This window comes from Cimex lectularius, unplaced genomic scaffold (genome assembly GCF_000648675.2).
Source record: "Cimex lectularius strain Harlan isolate CLEC.00 unplaced genomic scaffold, Clec_2.1 scaffold292, whole genome shotgun sequence".
NCBI classification, from domain to species: domain Eukaryota; kingdom Metazoa; phylum Arthropoda; class Insecta; order Hemiptera; family Cimicidae; genus Cimex; species Cimex lectularius.
Window position 1 is genome coordinate 495,227 of NW_019394214.1, and position 21,637 is coordinate 516,863.

General features: G+C 35.4%; 1 protein-coding gene across 4 annotated transcripts; it reads left to right on the plus strand.

Annotated features, from left to right (window-relative positions):
* Nucleotides 1-1,266: 1,266 nt before the first annotated feature.
* LOC106663488 (helicase SEN1) lies at nucleotides 1,267-17,980 on the plus strand. 4 transcript variants are annotated; one of them, XM_024230220.1, is made up of 20 exons: nucleotides 1,267-1,403; nucleotides 1,669-1,789; nucleotides 6,911-7,039; nucleotides 7,119-7,213; nucleotides 11,551-11,664; nucleotides 11,725-11,889; nucleotides 11,974-13,791; nucleotides 13,849-14,015; nucleotides 15,061-15,149; nucleotides 15,208-15,429; nucleotides 15,501-15,586; nucleotides 15,649-15,792; nucleotides 15,860-15,956; nucleotides 16,016-16,308; nucleotides 16,365-16,642; nucleotides 16,695-16,845; nucleotides 16,909-17,150; nucleotides 17,226-17,369; nucleotides 17,443-17,638; nucleotides 17,702-17,980. In XM_024230220.1, exons 4-20 carry the CDS (start codon nucleotides 7,130-7,132, stop codon nucleotides 17,846-17,848), a joined length of 4,437 nt encoding a protein of 1,478 aa, XP_024085988.1. In that variant the 5' UTR covers nucleotides 1,267-1,403; nucleotides 1,669-1,789; nucleotides 6,911-7,039; nucleotides 7,119-7,129; the 3' UTR covers nucleotides 17,849-17,980. The 4 variants fall into 4 exon arrangements, with proteins under 4 accessions (XP_024085988.1, XP_014243841.1, XP_014243839.1 ...); XM_014388355.2 differs by having other exon boundaries at nucleotides 6,911-7,213; XM_014388353.2 differs by lacking the exon at nucleotides 6,911-7,039.
* Nucleotides 17,981-21,637: the final 3,657 nt, after the last annotated feature.

Consider the following 21,637-nt stretch of genomic DNA (forward strand, 5'->3'; position numbering starts at 1 on the left):
AAAATTGACGATATCGTTAACCATAATATGAAAATATTTTTAAAAAAAGTGAAAATATTAATCCTACTTTCAATTAATTAAGGTTTTTTAGTTGATATAAAAATGTTAGAGTCACGTGCGGGATTCGAACCCACGACCTTCTGCTTGATACGCCGCTACTCTACCACCTGAGCTATCGTGACTTCGATCCACTCGGACATCAACTTCCCATCTCATTATGGATTATTGGAATTAATCCTACTGTAAATTCTATTACATCAATGGAAAAGCATAAAAATTAAAAATATCTCATGTCATACTTGGTTTTACTAAGGTTACAATAAAACAAGTGTGTTATTTTAATGATCTTTCCAGTGATGTAATTAAATTTACAGTAGGCTTAATATTTTATGAGGTACCGGTGTTTTATGGGAAATTAGTGAAAGGTTGAAGTAACACGAAAATTGAGAAAACTCGAATATATTTGATATGCAGAATAAGTTCCTTAACTACTGACATCTGTTCATAGGACACCTTGTATATGTAAGAAAGCTTTCAAAAGTTGAATCTTGAGAACTGGCCTTGTTTAAAAAAGTTAAGATAGACGGTTTCTGTAGGAATTTGAAGACTGCTGACTAAGGCGAAGGGGTGGCCACCTGGCCCACTTGACATTGCTGGCGTGTTGTATATAACGTGACCAGATATTCCATAACTTCCATAATGAGTACAATAAAGGTTTTAATTTCCCAAAATTTACCTTTCTAGTCTACAAGACAAATTAAGAAGTCATTAGAAATAAAGGTGAACTAAAGACCGATAAACCGAGGTTTTTCCCTATTTAGCGAAAAGGAGACGCACTAACCTTCAATACTACAAATCACATGTTTATTCGTAAATCTCTATTTAAGACAAAACAATACATAAAAAACATGCCAAATTCAAACATAAGACTTTTGTAATCTATACTAATAGTATGATAGAGTACTATTAGTATTGTTCTAATAGTACAATAAATTAAAACAAAAAAATAAAAGTGGGTGAAATGGGGAAAGAAGGAGAGAGAGAGTGTGTGTGTGAGAGAGAGAGAGAGAGAGAGAGAAAATGAGAGTGAGAAAGAAAGAGTTTAGTAAGCGGGTCCCCGTCTTACAATAAATTCTAGTTTTAAAGTAAAACAAAAAAAAATAGTTTAAATGATCATAGAAAAAAGGCTATAAATCGGAACGTGGTATCGCCCAGACAGGACCACCGTGGTCCCCCACCAATCTGGGAAACATAACTCTGCAATAGTTAAGCATTTGGTCGAAGAACTGTCTCATCGGCTAATCCTTCTTCCCGCCCAAATGACCCGGGCCTGAAAAAAGATCCTTGGGCCATTTGTGTCACTCCGTCCAGCCAGTACAGGCCTACAGGACCACTTTCTGTACGTAAGTAACTTCATTTCACACAGAAGTCAAACTTCAACCGCCCCCTACTACAATTTGATTTGTAAAAATTACAATTAAATTGATATGATTCTGCTTTTGATTATTTTATTAAATCTCCATAATAATTCGTCTATCTCGGTTTTTTAACACTTTATTTGAATAACTTAAAAGTAATTACAGCATAAACAACAAAGACATTTATTTTATACCGCATAAAATCACATTAATGTTATGATATTTAGGATATGTAATATGATAATTCTAGAGAGAAACGAGGTTTTACCTATATCTGGGGAAGCGAAAACTAAGCAGTCACAGGAACTTTGCAATTTAAAAAAATATGAAAGAAGTGTTAAGTGGTTCGACCTTTCGGCGACACCCAAAAGGTACGTATGACCGAAATTGACTTTAAATTAAAAGAACTTTATAATGTAATCAGTGGAGTGAATTGATTTTTTTATTAAGAATTATAATTGAAAGTAGTGATATTCGATTATAATTATATTAAAGAATAATAACCATCGTATGGGACAAAACTTTTAATACTACCAGCAAGATTTATCTTATCATGTATGATGATTCATCAGTCAGAAAATATCGGAGGAACAAAGCAAAAAAAGATAAGGATTTTATGCATTCTTATCCGACTTTGTTCGGAAGATTATATCGGCGTAAAAAAATCTTTAATCGTTCGCACTATACCTGATTAAATAATAATTTTTGGAAACGGCCTGGAGGATAATGTGGGACATAGAGAAAAGTGTTTGGCCTAATGGGTAAGGAGTGATTGTTTAGTGTGGAAATTGAGTAAGCTTAAGCGTAATTTAAGTCTTTACGGATCTTTCGTTTAGTGACGTAGAAGGGAACATTAAGGTTACGGCGGAGAACTTTGGACTGAATTCCTTAGATTGGAGGATTTGGCCGAGCCTCACAGTTCGACTCTGTATGTTCAATAGGTCTGTTGATGTTTTGTAAGTTTATGTATGCTTAGTGTTGATTTTGGTTCCATTAGGTAACTGAGTAGTATATATTTCGTTAAGTTCTTGTCGTTTTAATCTTGTATGTGAGTTCCATGTAAGTCTTCTGTCTAAGTAAAGTCCAAGTTTAACTTGGTTAGGTGGTGGTATTACATTGTTTATGTGCACTGGTTGGCAGGTTTGACTTTTAAGCGTAAACGTAACTTGTTGGCCTTTTTTTTGTCAATTATGTGTTTGGTGTGTCAGCAGTTTAGATAGTGTGTCTAGTGTGGTCTGGACCTAGGATACTTTCTTGTTGAACGCCAGCTTTGATTCGCGTAAAAAATCAGTGAAAAATCGATGCAATTCTTATTTTAACTCATCGATCCGAGAGGAAGAACTTCAGGATGAGATGGTAGGTGTGCGGGAGGATAATTTTAACTTATAAAGAAGGCCGGGATGCCACACTCGGTCGAATGCTTCCGTAACGTCCAGAAATCCGACAAAGCAGTTTTGTTTTCTACAGTCAAGGATATCGTGTCGACTATAAAACTCTGCTGAACAGTAGAATGGAGAGGTCGGAATCCAAATTGATGGTTTGGAGAAGGAATATGTAATAAAAAAAACCCTACATGGTCTAAAGGCTGAAGGGAGAACAAGTTTTAAAAAAATTGGTTAATCTTTCACGACCCACTGGTCACCCAAAATCTCTACGCGTATTAATTTAATAATTCAGTAGTCTGCTAAGAACTAAAGATGACCAAAGCGCGTAAATTTGGCATCATGTATTGACTAACAAAAATAAACCTAATTATGCTGGTACATGATTGATAGTTATGAATAAGTAATAGGACTCATCTCTGGTGGGATGACCCAGGTTGGCTTAAGAATAATCAAATTCTCGTTCTACGACTACTTCATACGAATCATGTCGTGGATATTAAGATTCATTAAGAATTGCCCTATAAGTGCCTCCGAATTTCGCCAGGAAGATAATAAGTAGCTAAAAATGATCACCATGTTGTAGTTATTCAGCATCGCCAATTCCCTTTCCAGGACTTTGTCGATGTCCTCAAGGTTAGCGACTAACGGTTCTTTGCTTAATAGACCTTGTATTCTTCCAAACAACATTAGATAAAATGAAGCAACAGTAGAGTTTATTTATTAGAAATACATTTTGGCAGGCGGTGTATTGATGCAAGAATAAACATTGTGCATTACACGTAAACGACTTTTTTTTACTTTGTAGTACATTATTATTTTCAAGTAGGTAACAAGTAACAGTGAACAGGTAACATATACATATATACAAATTAATTAATATATTATAACATTTTTTTTTTTATTGATTTGATTTTTTTTTTTTTTTTTTAAATTGGCCTTATGATCTAGCATATTAGCCATGGTACGGATTCTTGTGTGTTCAAATTGGGGGTTATTGGTAAAAAAGGGCCAGAGGCGACGGTAGGAATCGAACCCACGACCGCGGCGCGAGAGTCTCTCATGCTAACCACTCGGCTACCGCGGTCCCCCCCCTCTAATGTTACTAAAACATTGTCTGATTAAATGATACTGGTGACATTATCACTTTCGCTATCAAACCATCACTTTAGGAGATCTCGCGGCCATTTTCTGTTCAGTCGGCGACCAGGGTTCGAGTTGATTTGTCGGGATGCGAAGTTTCTGATGTGCTGATTTTTGGTAGTTGAGAGTTTTTTTATGAAATTTGCACTAACGGGAACGGATTTCATGTTGAACGAAAGGGATATGTAAATCTGTATGTGCAATTAGGTTCGATACATAAAATCGAGAATCTAGTATTTTTCGTAGTATTAAGGATGGGCAGTTTGAATATTGACGTTTACGTTTTTCTTTCTTTTTGACTACAAACATTAATTTATTGAAAACTAGATATTTTTATGGTTTTGAGTAGAACAAAGTGATTCCTACTACCACGAACGAACGTAACTACAAGCCCAAAGATACGCAAAAACATATTTGGCTTTTCTGAAGGCTTCCCTTTGTTAGTCATTAATATTTTGTAACTTAAAATTTTTTTTTTGTAGAACCTGGCCAGGATTTGGTTCTTTTATAAATCATTGCTTTTATAAATTATTATTATTTATTCTTTAATTATATACTTTTTATTCTTTGTTCATTTTTATTTTTGTCTGTGCAATAAATAATTGTTCTTGGTCTTGAAGCCTCAAACGTCCCTGCGTGCGATGATCACCTCGTCATTCTTGGCGTTTTGGGTTCGATGAAATTTGCTCCAAAAGACTCGTGACATCCATCCCCAAAACTTCACCTAGCTTGTCCGATCCTGGTACTTTTTGGTATGTAAGACCGACAATATTGTCCCAGTGAAAACGGCAATAATTTATGTGTAATGAGTCTTTTCTCAGAATGCAGATAGTGTCCGGTTTCATTTGCTTAACGTTCCTTCATAGCTGTATAAGTTTCCTTATTTTAATGCGAGTGCTATAGCAAAAATCTGCTGATATTCTCCATTTCGTGCCTTTTTAGTCTGGGAGCAGATTTAAATATTTCCCATTTATCCGATGTGCGCGCGAGATTAACCAGCAAGGGACACGGAAAAGTATTCTTGCGGCTTAAAGGTTTCACAGCTGCAATCTCAAAGGATTTAGACAACTGTAAAACTTCCGCCATAAAAGAGCGAACAATTTCTTCAAGGTTGTCATCGCTTTTGTAAGATATACCGTAAAAAATTAAATTATTTCTTCGGCTAAAATTATCCAAAGCTTCCACCTGTCTTTCACGCCTTCTATCCACTTCAGTTAGGCGGGCAACTTCATTCCTCAGCTCCATGTTTTCTTTTTTCAATGTTTTGATTTCTTCAAACATTCTATCAATGCTTTTCTTCAATGTACTCAAGTCCTGTTTTGTAGGTAAACAAAAGAACTTTTCATCTATCATTAGGCTAAGCTTACGAACCAAGTCATTACTCGGATCACTTACTGACGAGGCAGCCGATAGAGACATCTTATGAGCTTTTACACAGGAATGAAAATCCGGGCTTGACGATCCAGGCGAACTTCTTGGGTGTTTTGAGGACTTAGGCGTCATTTGCATTACGTAGTTAGTAGATGTGGTGGAGCAGAAATTGTGTCAAGCTTTAACGGTAGCCTTGGGGATTTGAATGTTGACATATAGCAGTCAGCTGACACCTCCTATCTCCAGGTCTTATCCAAGGTCAAGACCGGCTTCTTGTTGTTGGTTTTGTTTTTGGTGGCCAGTGTCACTGCCCTGAGCCCAGGATGTTATCAGACCGACCCTTGTACCGGTTCCACAGTTAGCACGGCAAAGATACAAGTCCAAGAAATTGAATAATTTCAAAATTAAAGGACTTACTGTGGGAAATGAAGCTATGTAATCCACTCCAGTTAGAGGCTAATTTTTTGCTCACAGAAATCAATTTTTTCCGCTAGAAAAAGCCAAAGCCAACAGGGAGCACATTAACATGTCCGCACACAATGACACCGTTCCCACCAAGATCTTCAGAAATCTCCAAATGAAGCTAAGAAAGACAGACCTGCCGTAAACATTCATACCAATTGTACAATTATTCTACTGTTAAATAGTTGCTTTTTTGCATATAATGTAAACAATCTTAATAGTAAGAAGGATATGAGCGTTTCTTTTTTTATTTTGCCACTAGTATTGATATTTCTTTTTTTAAATAGAAACTCATGTGACGGAAGAAAAAAATTTGATTTCTTTAGTAGATTGTTTTAGGTTTTAATCTGTGTTGGGTGCCGGAGTGGAGATCTTCTGTCTTTGGCAGATCAAAGGGCGGTGTCCTTTTAGGTTTCAAAAAATGTCATAACAAGATCATGAAAACGTCTAAGTTAGGAACTCTCAATATAATTGATGTCGAAATAAATGGAATCTCAGTAAGCGTCATACCCGTTTAATTGTATCTTAATTGTAATAATTGGCACACCGCTTTTGAGGAATTACATGATACCCTTGTAGAACACAACTCTATTAATTACATTTTAAGGTGATTTTAATGTAAGAATTGCCTCTGATCAAATGTTGGATGAATATCTGTTGGTTAATGTAGACAAGTTTAAGTAAGTTTATAAGTTTTATGTAGTAAGTAGATAAGTTTATAATCAGAGAGGTTTATATTATTTTGCAGTGTATAAAATTAGTTATTCATTTTATTTATATATTTTATTTTATTCTGTTATTATTATTATGATTATCATTATTACTATTATTATGTTCTCACCACCTACCGGCAGACGGAGAATCCATGCCGTATTGTTTATTTTTTATTGAGTACATTTATGTTCACTTTATTATAATATTGCTTACAAATACAATAAACTATTATTATTATTATTATTAATGGTTCTTGGTAGTCGGTTCACCGATTTGAACGAAACCTTTTTTTGTCATACTAAGTCGAAAAATAATCGTATATTTTATAATTAGTTTAAGTATTAATTTTTGTTAAACTTTTTTTGCTAATAACTGGTTGTTCCCAACGTGAATAGAACGTTGAATGATTTTCTATTACAGATAAAATGTTGACGCCCCTCCCATAAAAAATTGAAAAATCTTGACAGAACACGGAGAAAATTTGCGCAGTGTTGCCACCCGGGAGAAGTTTTGCCGGAAGAAACTTTGAAAGTTATACGACTGTTATATGTACATATATCCAAACAAGGATTTTATAAACATACTACCAATATTTATACATAAAGTTGTTTTTTATGTATTTTAATAGTTTGTTCTACTATGGCCGAAGGCGACGGATGGTACCTGGTCGGACCCCTGCAAGAAGATTGCATAAAGAAAGAGTACAAACTCAAAGAAGGAGTGGTAAGTTGAAAATTTGCCAAATACCCTAACTCGAATTTTCCACTGTATCAAGTAAAAAAGTGACAAATTTGGTCAAAAAAAGTTTAGAAAAGAAGTCAATCGGATGGACGTGTCAATGACGATTATAGAATAGAAATTTGACTCTTGAAAATCAAATCCAATTATCTTTTTGAGTAAATTGACAAGGGTATAAAACAGGAATTAGCTTGTATAATCATCTTTACCACAAATCTTTTGGTCAGTTTTAATTTAATGTCATATACGTTCAAATATAACTGCTAGCACATTATTATAAATATTTATTAATAAAATAAAAAATTTATTGTTCTTAAACCACCATGGTAGATGTAGGTCAGCGAGTCGGTGAACTTGATCTGTCTAGCTAGCAGCAACTTACTCCATCCGTAAATGATCAAAATCACCCAAGACAATACAAAATTAATGCAACAAAAAAGCACATTTATAAAAAATAAATTAACCAATCTCCCAAAACCCATACCCAAAATTTATAAATAAAAGTGATAAAATCATGTAAAATAAACGTTATTCTGGGTCTTAAAGTCTCCTTAAATAATTATTTATAAATGCAACATATTTACAGAGATTTATTATTTTTTATGCAAAGTATGTTGAAAAATTGGTGTCACGAGCAGGACATAGACCTGCAACATCTGAATAAGTACCCCGGAATTCTACCACTTAAGCTATCGTTACATTTATCCTCAGACCAACTAATCATCTCAACCTACAACTTTTTGGCATTTCCCTCTTTTTTGCCTAATAATAAATAAATTAAAATAATTATTTTGGTTATGAAAACCAACTAAAACATTTATATTAATATTTAATATTTAAAAGATTTAAGCTAGATAAGGCAATATAGAGATGTCAGGAGGGTTTAATGCTGAACTACCTGTTGGTTTTCATGATCCAACTAATATTGTCAAGTAAAAAGCCATAGGCTCTGCTCAGTGGGATTCCAACCCAGAACCGCTAGTATGGCAAATATGAACTTCAGCCATCATGGTTCCCAACAACAGTGCATACGTTCACATAAGTCTCAGGTCATTCAATTTTCTAAAAAAAGTTTGCAAATGAATTTGCTTGTTTGTTTACAAATTCAGTGGTCATCCAATTAATGTCATTCACTTCGTCTCAGAACTTGGTGTATTTTTAATAAGAATTGCGATTTTTGTGACCATGTTCAAGCTGTTAAAAAAAAATCATTTAATTATTTAGCCTTCATTAAAAGGCAAACAGTAGATTTTAAAAATCTATTTGCTGTAAAAATCCTCTACGATCGGTTGTTCGTTGCCATTTGGAGAATGCAAATATTATTTGGTCACTCGGATCAAACAGAGGATCACTCATTGAAAAAGTCCCAGATATCTATATATCTGTTCAAAATGAATATATATGACAGTGATTATTTAGAGATTGTGGGATGTGGTCTGGTGTACTCTAGACTGCTTCTCACACTCTCTAAATAATTTGGCATGGGTACTTGGGCATTCAGGGTATAGAGGCAATGAAAAGGTTGACATGTTGGCTAAAGAGGGGGCCACATGCTCTCTGCGTCCTGAACCCTACTGAGGCATCCTGCCACAAAAGATGATACGTCTTAAAATGGATCCTTAATGAGTCCAAACCCTGGTGGAACAATACCACAGGTATGAGGCACACGAGGAGATTCATAGAAGGACTATCTGCAAAACTTACAAAAGAATTACTGAAAGGCAGCCGCAACCAAACCAGAATTCTGGTTGGACTCCTGACAGGACATTGCCACTTAAGAAAGCACATGCACCAGATAGGAGTACAGAGAGAAGAAACACAGATACTGCCAGGAAGAGGAGACAGCAGCACACATACTATGTTTTTTTTTTGAAGGTGTAGGTGCAGGTTCTTGCAACTAGGACAAGATAAACTGCAAGAAGATCCTACACCAGGAACCGCTGGCAAAGCTGTGAAGGCTGGTTAATAGCCTGAAGCTAGCCAGTGAGTTGTAATAACAGAGGAGCACAATAGATCTATTCAGGGCGAGGTGCAGAAGGCCTTGTGGCTGCCTCTTTTATCCCTATCCCTGCCCCTAACGGTCACTAAATATTACACATATATGACAATAGTGAGCTTCCTTGTACTGAATTTGGTCAGATTGGACCTTTGGGAAGATAAAAGAATTTTTGCTTTGGCCTTGTTCTTATGGAAGATACTGAACATTATGATTTATTCCCTGGAGATCTTTTCCTTGGAATTAGGGTCTCCCAGCATCAACTCTGCTCCAGTGAGCTATGGGAATTATCCTCTTATGAATTATGGTCGGAATGTTGTTTTGATTGAATGGTTCAGCACATAAATCAAAATGGAGATGTTTCAGACCCTTTCTGTGACACCTACCTGGTTTTCAAACAGAAGGTTTTGCTAGCATTAAAAGAGTAATTCACTGAGCCCTGTTTTTTTTAAAAATATTTTTTCCTTAGCCACAAGTGTTATTGTTATCTATTGAACTTTGTCGCCAACTTTTAAGTGCATCATTGATATATATCCATGTTATTAGATGTTTTCTTTGATGTCAGTGACTACTAAATAGTCGGATCTATCCTCTGAGTTTAGCCCTCTCTAACTGCAGCAATGAATTTACAAGGCTTGGCGAGGGATATGTAACAAGCTTACTGTGTCTAGCACCTGTAAAGTTTATCCACTTCTCCTTTTGTCACTTTTGAATCCATTCTGTGGTATAGGGTTATATGTTTGTTTTTATTAATCCAAGAATAAGGTACAGAGGTAACATACAGGGTGGCCCCAATCGATTCAGCCACACTTCCTGATCTTGTAGGAAATTGAACGCTGAGTAAAAAAGGTCTTATGAACCTGTGTCCCTTACTCACAGTTACTACTGTGAACCTTCAGTTCTGAGCTACAGGCAAAAGACCATGAAAAACCACGTTTTTTACGTTATTCGTGAAATTGTTAGTAAACCGTTAGCCTGACCGTAAAACAGCTCGAAACATCTGTAGAGGATTAATTTCTGCATCGAATGAGATTAAAACCAGCCTGATTGGCTGAAAATAAAACACATCTTGAACTGTTTTCTGATGGGTACTCCCTACTGAATGAATAATGCACGAAAAATCTGAACAGCTAACCGCATTTGTGAATTTTCGATAAAAATGTCAGAAATGGTGAATTTTGTGTACCCCTTCACCTCCTAACTTCGAAAAATCGCCAAAAATGAAATTTTTAGTCGATCAGGCTGGTTTTAATCTCATTTGACGCAGAAATTAATCCTCTGTTGCTTCGAGCTGTTTTATGGTCAGGCTAACGATTTACTAACAATTTCATGAATAATTTTAAAAAATGTGGTTTTTCATGGTTTTTTGCCTGTAGCTCGGAACTGAAGGGTTTGCGGACAAAGGTCCATAAGACCTTTTTTACTCAGTGCTCAATTTCTTATAAGATTTAGAAGTGTGGCTGAATCGATTGGGGCCACCCTGTATATGTTGCAGATCCTCCTCAGGTCAATGAGTCTGCCATTTCATACCCAGAATTCCTGTGTGTCCTAGTACCCCAGATAGAGCCCCAGCGTCGTTAATAAAAAAGCAATACAGAAGCAAAGCCAAAAATACTGTAAAGAGCCGGCAACGGCTTAGGAACAGTACAACAAATAGGGCTAAGATAGAGCCCCAGCTGGAAATATATCTTCTGGGATGTTAATCACCAGCATTTATCTCATCCTTTTTAACAATTTATGATTAAGTACTTGTTTGTATTTTCCTTTATATAATAATTAAATTTCTTCCAACAAAACAACAACATTGTTTTGCTAAAATAAGGCCCTGAGTATCCAATCCTGCCCTAACTTCCACCCCTGCACATTGTTTTAATGCTTAATCCAGCTGAAAATAGCTTTTCCCAAAACAGAGTGGTTTATTATTGAAAAATTGACAAGTTGACATATCTTCCCTTGTTCATTATTTTACTCTGTCTCATTGCATTTAGAGCTTCCAGAAGAATCCCCAGCAATTTGCAAGTTCTCTATTGATGATTTAATCTATAATGTGCATAATTAATTTGAGCAAAGATGCAGCTATGAATCGGCAGTTGTCTGGCGCCCTATGGTTGGTATTATTTTATCATATTACCTCTCACACCTCTGAAAGCAGGATAGGATAATAGATTGGCTGTTTTTTATTCGTCTTTATGACACTCCAAAACTCCTTCATATTTTTAGTTTCACCCAGGCTATTTATTAGTTTACTGTTGTGGCTGTGTTTGCTTTATTTTGGTTAAACTTATGGTTTTAATTCCATTGTCACATATGTTTGTTTTTCTTCCAGACAAGTATTGGCCGAGGAGTCAATAATGATATAAGAATCGAAGAAACGGAGGTGTCCAGGGATCACTGCAAACTTGTTATTCAAGACAATAACATATCCATAATTGACCTTCAAGTGGGTTAACAAAAAATATTTTTAATTCGACTATTTGTTGATCAATTGATTGAATTTTAGAGTTTTAATGGGTGTTACGTCGAAAGTTTGAAAGTCCCAGCATGGAGGCCTCTCGGCCTGTCTTCAGGTGACAAGATAGGCTTTGGAATCAATGCAGTCCAATATCCTGATTCTAAGCTCGCTTTTCAGATAATCAGCAAATCCTCTAATCCCCCTCTTTTACCAGTAATAATTTAATTGACTAAATACATCACAATATATTTTGTCGGATGTTTGAAAATATTTTTATTGGTATATTTTTTAAAACAGGGTTTGACGGAAGAGGAACAAATGAGAGCTTTAAAATCAAGGGAAAATGAGGGGAACAAGAGAAAGTCATCAGAAACCTTTTTACACCCAGGGGTCAAGAGGAGTAAAGGAGGAAAAGGATCTCATACGAATACTTCTTCAAATCTGTTTACCGAAAATCCTGAATTATCAAAGCTTCCTACTAAGCCATTTAATTTAGATGTGTGTAAGTCTTTGCCTAAGCAAGAAGAGTCCAACTATGTGGATTCTCCAGCATCCCCAACATCCAATGTCTCAGACGATGACATTATATTTGTTGGTGCTAAAATTCCTTTAAAGACAAACGTTTCATCAAGCATTTCACCCCAATTTGTTCCTGATAATTCATCGACTCCTTTCAAATCCAGGGCTGAAAATGACCTGAATAACTCTGGTTTTTCTGAACATGACGGGATCATTGAAATTGAGGATAGTGACGATGAAAATTTATTGTCTCAGATGTTCATCACACCGACCAGTGAAATCGGAACACCAAATGGTTGCAATGTTTTCATAAAAGAAGAAGTCGACCTTGATGATTTAATACTGATAGATGATGATGATGACGATGATGACATGTTTTCTCAGCACTTCTCACAGAGTTTTACCATTAATGACTCGGCAAAAGCTAGAGTGCCCAAAGACCAAAAAACGGATGCTATTTCTGAAAGTAAAAAAGACATTCAAATGGAAGTAGATATTAAACTAGAGGTAAAAGAAAAAGATAAAAAGGATATGGTTCAAATTGGTGTGAAGGAAGAAAATTCCTTTAAGAAAGAGGCTAAGGTAAAAGAAATTGCCGAAAGTAAAACTCATTCAGAAGAAAAATTGAAGACTAAGGAAAGTACCAAAGATATTGAAAATAAAGTCACTAAACATTTAAAAATAAGTAAGAAATATGATGACAGTACAGCAGAAGTTAAAGATAAAAAGGGTAAGTTTTTTAGCGTTTCTACAAATAAAAAACCGGAATCAAAGTCAGCCATCCTTATTAAAGATCCGCCGCAAATCAAACCTGATAGTAGTACGACAAAATCTTCTAAACCTGAAGGTAGGAAAACTCGAAAGAGGTCGAGGCAAAAGTCAGTTGAAAAACAGCCTTTCTGCACTGCTGAGGAGAAGCAAAAGGTGAAGGAGTCGAGGAGGGAAAAACTGAAAAACATTGCTCTAAAAAGCAGGAGGCTATCGGAAGAAGAGTACAAAAAAGGCAATAATGGTGCTGACATAAAACTTCCTCGTGGCTCCTCCAGATCAGAATTTCTGTCTAAATCGAATGAATCAGTGGCGAATAACAAAAAGGCTAAAACTAAAAAAGACACTGAAGATTGTACACTTGTTCCACAGCCAAACAATAAAAAAACACAAGATCCAGATGAAAAGGGAGAAACTGTCAATACAGATACCATTATTACAGAGAGTACAAATAATCAAAACAAATTGCTACAAACCAATTTAACCATTAGTACTAAAAATGTAGAGAAGAGTGTATTTAAAGATATAATCAATTTAGCCAAATCGAAAGACAAAAATCAACCAGTTGCTTCGATAGAAAATCAAAATGATTCAAGCTCCATGAAAACATCTAATATTGCAAAGAAGAAAGTCACTTTTAACATGGAGAGAAACCAAATTTTTGAAATTCCATCTTTCAAGGAGAATACTAAAGTAGAACATAAAAAGGAACAATTTCTCAGGAAAGAACCACCTCTAGTAAAGCCCCGTAAATTAAACTGGTCCAAAATTATAACAACAAGCCGGACGATTTTTGAAATATGTAAATGGAACGTCAACTGGCTACATGTAAGCATGTTCTTTATTATTCAGGTTTTTGTTTTTTTAATAATTTTTTGTTTTTAGGAGTGCAAAACTATAAATAAAGACCCACCAATATCTGAAAGGCCTTTAATGGTTGAAGATTCTTATAGTTCCTATAGTTTGTATAAGAAAAGCATGTTTCCTTTATTAATGAGTGAAGTTTGGTCATCGGTCGTTAAAGAAAAGGATGTACAAGACTGCAACCTCAAGTAAGTTGTGTCATTAACATCAAATCATTCATTGACTTATTCCACGAATAATAAGTCTTGAATTTACTAGTGTCACATTTTTTTAGTTGTCTTGTACATGTAGTTCAATTTAACCATTGTAAGTTGCATGTGTGGATTCCACATCAACCTTTGTCTACGTACAGTCCCAAGTATTTGACACGATCTGCCACAGGAAGTGGAATTTGATTCAGATAATTAGGAGGGATTTTTTTTCTTTTGTGTTTTCTTTTGGGGTCTACATTTCTTAAATTGCAACCTAAAAGATCTCTTGTGTTATAAGTGTATTTTGCATTTGAGGGTAAAGGACACATATTTGCATTTGTTTTCATTCATTTTTATTCTCCATTGGATAGATCAATGGTTCTAAGGTAAGGAGGTGGGCCTTGGAGGGATCAATTGAAGTGGATCGAGGTTCACAGAGTGGATTGATGCATTGTCTGCAAAGGTAAGGTAGGGTGTTGAAGAAATTCTGTTTATGGTGAAAAGTAACTGACCTCGAATGGCCCCTTGAGGAACACCAAAGATGATAGAATGGATTTAATAGGTTGAGGTTCGGTAACAGTTTTAGATTTAAGTTTCAGTACCCTGGTAAAACATGAGATCGAACCCACGGGAGACACCTATAGAGGCCAAGTAACTGCTCATGCTCAAGGTATGTTGTGATGAGGTCTACAAGGCAAATTTGGTGGATTGTAATATTGAAGCCAAATTGGTCTTACAGAAGATTTCTTACAGCCTTGGTAGGAGTAGCTTTTTTATTACTTTCGTGATGATTAGATTAGGATCAGGGAAAAATTGTTAGTTCATTAGGCTTGTGGTTATTGTAGATGGAAGATAATTTTCATAGGGTAGGAAAGTTGGGAAGGTTGAGAATGACTTTTTTTTTTTAAACTACCAGGTGTGAAGTATTTTAGTGGGTTGGGCAAAGAGATTTCAACTTGTTCCTGTAAGGGGTCAGTGTGTTTGAGTCATGTACTGTGACTTGGAGTGAATATAAAATATTTATTTATTTATTTTTGTCCAGAAACTTTGGAATTCTCCATGGTGTTGTGGAAGAACATAACTGTTTGAATATGAGCGAAAGTCGGAAAATTATCATCTGCCATTGTTTGAGTACGTACTTGTTCTATATATCATGAAAGTATTTTATTCCGAATGTAATATTTTTCAGTGGTTAGCGAGCAGTCTTCATGGAAGGAATTGACGCCTCGATTCGCGGACCTTGTTGTAGCACAGGTCACGGTGCCGACTCGTGAAAAAAAAATGATGTACCAGTCATTCAGCATCATTTCAAACAGTCCGAGATTCGCACCGATCAACCATTCTAAAAACAACAAATACATGGGATTTCTTTTGAACTCGCTGAGGGCAAAAAGTGGCGCTCCGACCATCAGTATGAATTCAAATAATTTGATTTAAAAATTTGGTGGTTTTATTTCTATTTTTGTAATTTTATTTTTTTAGAACCTGTTGTGTTTTGCACTTTGGATTTAATATTTCGGGCATCTTCGTCAAAAATTATTGAAAACGGGTTTTTACTTGTTACCAGGGTACAAACTATTGCATTTTCAAATGTTTTACTTGTCAATTATTTGTTTATATTTTTCTTTAGAGTTTGAAGAATCTCAACTCTGACATGAGGCTGTTCGAGGCAATAGAACATGTGCAGAATGTTCCTCTTAAAAAATTAATCCTTGACCCTTCATCTTATTCTCCAGCCCCTGAGTTACCTGAAGGAGACAAACTAGTCACTAAAGTATGGTTTTAAAATTTTTTTTGATAAAATGAGAATTTTATCAGTTTATTTATTTATTTTTTTGTAGTTTCCATTGAATGAAATGCAAAAAAAGGCTGTTCTTTCCTGCTCAAAATTTGTTTTGCATAAAATACCAAACATAAGCATTATACACGGACCTCCAGGTATTTTATTGTCAAATATTTAAAAAAATTATTTACATATTAATTTACCACTGTATCAGGTACTGGGAAAACCCTTGTAATAACAAGCCTCGTAGAGCAAATTCTACATTATTCGAGGAACCAAGGTAAAAGGTCAAAATCTAAGATTCTCCTGTGCGCTCCGTCTAATTCTGCTGTCGATGAGGTAGTACTGAGGCTTCTTGAGTTAAGACGTACGCTTACAGATAAATTCAAATTGACAAGATGCGGCAATATAGACAGCATGCATCCGATTGTACGAGAAATTTCGCCCCAAATGCTTGCTGAAAAAGAAGTTAGAAATTATCTGAACCAAGAGAATCTGGAAGTTGAGGTAAACACCCGGTACAAATAGATTATTTTACAAATAAAAAAAATTTTATTTTCTAGTTGAGCTTGTTAAAAGCGAGAGAGACATGTTATAAAATGGCAATTGAAAAGGAGAACAAATACAACGATAGATTCACACACATGTGTTCAAAAGTTCAAGAAAAGCGAATTATACTTGAAAAACTTAAAAACTCTACGAACCATGACATTATGCAATATGAAAAAAACAAAATGCTGCTCGAGGAGGAGAATAGCGTTATTTACAATGCCGAGATAATAGCGACAACGCTGTCTTCTTGCTTCAGCCGAAAAGTTGCTGACGCACTTTATGATTGCAGGTACGTAAATAAGTATACTAGAATAAAATTATTTATTTATAAAGTGTTTTAGTGAGAGTGGACATCCAACTTTTTCTTGCTGCATCATCGATGAAGCTACTCAAGCAGTCGAACCTGAAGTACTTCTCCCTTTACTACACAACATTAACAATGTCATTCTTGTCGGCGATCCTCTCCAGCTGCCTGCGACTGTTGTTTCACAGGTTATTTTAAAAAGTTAACTTTTCTTCTCTTTTTGTGTAAACATTTTAAAATTGATTTTTCAGACGTGCAAGTCGTTCAAGTTTGACCATTCTCTTTATCATCGTTTTTGGAAGTGCTGGGAGAACAGAGATGACGTACCGTTATTCAAACTTCAGGACCAGCATAGGATGCATCCGGAAATCGCGTTGTTCCCTGCGTGTCATTTTTACGGCGGGAATGTGAAAACGCCAGCGTTCATGGACTTGAATTTCCCATTCAGGCCATATTTGGTTATCGAGCACAATTTCACTCAAGATGCTGGAGGGTGAGTCTTAAAATTCTATAACGGTGTTCATTTTTATGTATTTAATTAAATAATTAATGTATTATTTATTTTTAGTGAGAGCAATAGATCTGAAGGAAAACTAATTGTTGATTTGATATCTGAACTTACCAGAGTGAAAAATTTTGAAGGGCTTAACCTAGGGGTGATTGTACCATACCAATGCCAAAAGAACACAATTAAAGAACTGTTTGACACTAAGTATTATAAATATTTAAAAAAAAATGTATCAAGTATTTAACTTAGTGGTATTTATTTATTTTTTCCCCAACAGTAAAGAGAAGAAACCTAAACAGCCGTACACACTAAACACAATAGATTCCTTTCAAGGCCAGGAAAAAGATATAATAATTTTCTCTTGTGTCAGAACAGAGGGGATCGGTTTTCTTGTAGACAGGCAGAGGGTGAATGTAGCGCTAACAAGAGCAAAAAAATGCCTCCTCATCGTCGGAAATTTTTCATGTCTTCGGGTATTTTTTTATTTTATTTTCATTTTTGTGCTGAAAACTAAGACTTTTTTAAAACAATTATAGAAGGACAAAACATGGTTTTCGTTGCTCTGTGATGCTAAAAAACGAGGTGCGTATTATTCTTTACTATCTGCAGAGACTCCAGCTGTCAAAAAGCTTGTAACACATCTTACAAGGCCGCCATCTAAATGTAGAAAGAATTCATCTTAACTTTACTTTTATATTATGTAAAAAAAGAGGAAACGAACTGTGATGTTTTGATACAGTGTTGTAACATATAAACAAGAATTTTTATTAAAAAATGTATTGTTTTTGTTCATTTTTTTAAATTTAGTATAAATTTTGTTATACCAACTGTTTTTGAACAAGTAAAATCCACCCATGAAAAAAAAATCTCCACATCTTTTAGCTATGAAATTCTATACACTTAACAAAAATGTAATAATACTAAATTTATTTAAAATTAAAAATGATAAACAGCCATTGGGAGAAAGCGACAGAGACTGGTAAATTCAATTGCATTGCTCAACATTACAAACAAATTTGTAGAAAAGTTTTATCTTATTTTTTTTATTATTTGTTTATATAAATATATAAAAAAAGAAACTGTTTATAACCATGTTAAATGTTTTTGTAAATAATATTTTTTCCTATACATGCTGTGCTTTGTTGGCCCATAAAACCAATTTTCATAGATGCTTCCATTTTGACTTGATTCAGACCAGACGAAAATGAAAATCGATTTTGACATCAAACATCTGGCAAAATCAGCGACTGCCTGCAGCGTTTTTTGAAGGTAATTCAATGAAAATTTCACGCACTTTTAAACAAATTTAATCAATATACGTACCATTTTTTCTACTACCTGTTACTTAGTGTTAATCCGTTACAGCCGATAAGCACATAATGCTTCACCTTATTTTGGCAGGTCCACAAGCCTCGCTTCATGCATCTCTAGTCTCACTTTATCCAACTTTATTTTCGTCATCCAGTTTGACTCTCATTTAATCCACTCTATTCTCTCTTTATCCTGCTCTACTCTTTATTCGGCTAGTTCTACAGAAAAGGTAGTCCAACATTCCAGAGTACTACGTGCCATCTTCAGCTCGTCTGCGTTGTCATTCTGCCTGCCGCTCACGTTTCACTGTTCAACTTTTTTTGTTTTTTTACACACTCCATATTTGTTAATAAGGCTTTATGCTTTATTTATGTTTAATACAAAAAAATAGAACATTTATTACTTTTAATGAGAAGTTTCTCTATTTTGTGAAATTAACAGTGAAAAACGCATTTTTTTTTACTTCTCTTAGGAAGAATTGGTTTCGCAATTTTGAGGCCCCTCTTTGCCAACATTTTTTGGTCCTCCGGGCAGGATTTATCCCATTCCGAGGCGTATTTTCATTGTTTTATTTTAAGTCTATATCTTGTATTACTTATTACTGTTTTAGTTGACCTTTATTAATATTTTCTTTTAATTCTTGTAAGGCTCTTTCATTCTGCTCACCAAGAATGATAACTTCACTACTTCGCCGATTTGTAAACAATGGCTGATGATCAAACACAATCCCCGATCGATCCCAACGTTTCTCAAAAAAAAAAAAAAAATGTTTTACGTATTAAGTTCTCGCGTGAAATAAGGGCGATTTACGAGATTTGCTTGCTCTCACCGATACTACTAAAATATTCGTGTTTAAAGGAAAGTTTCTAGCAATCAAGCCAACCTATAAAAATATGAGAGACCATTGGAATTATTTGATAGCTCTGAAAGTCGCTCATGATCAAGAATTCTTTAAAAAGACCGACAAAACATCACTGCAGTCAGCCAATAATTATTATTACAAATGTCATTCAATTGCAAACTTAATTCCACTTCGAGGCCCTATGAGGTTGTTTTATCACAAACTTCATCACGTAACATGACTCTCTTCTCGAGCTCGTCTTCCCAAAATAAATATTCCACGTTCGGAGGTCAAAGTATTATTTGACCAATTTTTAGGGACACCTTTCGATCCTTGGTTCAAGAAGACGAAGGCCTCACTTTAATTGAAAAATTTCATTTTCTCACCTCCACGGCTCAACTGTGGCTCTGGCTGTCATTCCTACATCTCTAGTTCTCAACGAGAAGATGACTATACTCGAGCCTGGGAAGCTCTCATGAAGCAGTATGACAACAAACCAAAACTTGCATCTTCCTATTTACGTCAGTTAACCAATTTTAAGCCCTTACAGGTTATACCAAGCAGAGTAGACTTTATAGTTTTCTCGCGAAAGGTTTGGAAAACATATCTGCGTTCTCAAATTTGAACATCCCTAATAAGGCGGACTTTATTTTATTTGATATCGCCATTAGGTTTAGATCCCACAAGGAGAGAGACCTTTGAAATCCAGAGTCATAATGATTACCCCAGTTTTAATCAACTGATAGAATTTATTCTTCACCAAGAACAAGCAAAGTCTCTCTCGTCTAATTAGGATGAGAGCGAACCTAAACATCGACCTTCGAATATATCCCCAAACACCTTTCAACCAAAAGTAGGAAGAAACTGGTCATCACGCTACAACGAACCAATTAAAATATCTTTTCCCCACGTCCAGTTATGACACTGCCAATCCTTCCAACGGAAACAGTTCTCTTCGTTGTTTTAATGAGCACAAAGGCACAAATTGACAGAATGCCCAAAGTTCCGTCCGTCAACATCTTCAGAACGTCTTAGTTTGTTCCATAACTGGGTGCAATTGTGTCTATGCAGGGCATTTTACTCCCAAATGCATGTCCTAAATTTCATGCAAACACTATAATGGTAGCCATCATAGGAACCACCATTCACACAAAACGCCCGCTACTAATTCCACCCCCTTCAACAAATGTTAGTACTAAACTGAAGTCCAACAGGCCGCATCACTTACTTGCTCATCTTCAGATTCTAATGTTCTTGTTATACTGGGTACTGCACTCGTTCATGCGAAAGACAGAGATCCTCTGAGATTATTGGTGGATCCTGGCGATTAAAATTCCTTCTTCACCAGTAATGTTAAAAAATTAGGATTGCCCATGTATCGATGTGGATCACTGGAATAAAGGAAATCGTTCTGCCTAACAAATCTCACCAAGCCTTTTGAATGCTCAGACCACAAACAAATAACCTACGTTAGAAACAAAGTCAATAGTGGTTCCTTCCAAAACAGAACCACTACCTCAGATTCTACAGCCTCACCCTATATGGGAGAAATATGCTCATTTAAATCTTGCAGAACCCCAATTCTGGAAGCCATGAAATATTGACTTTCTGCTCTGTGCGAACTCTGATATTCCTCAGAAGTGGACCACCTCACATGTCTACGATATTTCGTGAATTATTTGTAGGACGCTGGAGCTTAAGTTTCATTAATTCCCAAGTTTCCATAATGGCTAGAAATGAGCCATCTTTGGATGAACTTCTTCAACGTTTCTGGCAGATCAAGGAAGTCTATCATCCTGTTCCAAATCTAACGCCTATAGAAGCAAAAGCAAAACACTTTGTTGAAACTCACTACAGATTTCCCTCAGGTCGTTATGTAATCTACTTTGAAAGACGAACCGGCGATCTTAAGCTTTTTGAAAAATCAAGCACTATATCACGTTTACAATCTCGAAATCAAATTGAGAAGACATCCAGAACTCCATCAGGCCTATCAAGAGTTTTTAGGAGAATATCTCCACCTAGGACATGGAAAGAACAGAAGAACCGGCCTTCATTCTTATACCTCATCATGCTATAGTAAAATACGGTGATAACAATTCTATTTTCAAAATCCGCGTAGTATTTTTCTTGCTGAAGTTTATTTATTTTGTGGGGTTGAATTCACTTAAATTTATAAGGCTTTTTTAGTTTAAGGTTCCTTCTACTTCTTTAATTTTATATCTTTTCATCTCATAAAGACGATATCGATATTCCTCCTTTTGTATAATTATTATTTTTATATATGATAGATGCTTAGTATAACAGCGAAAAACACTCC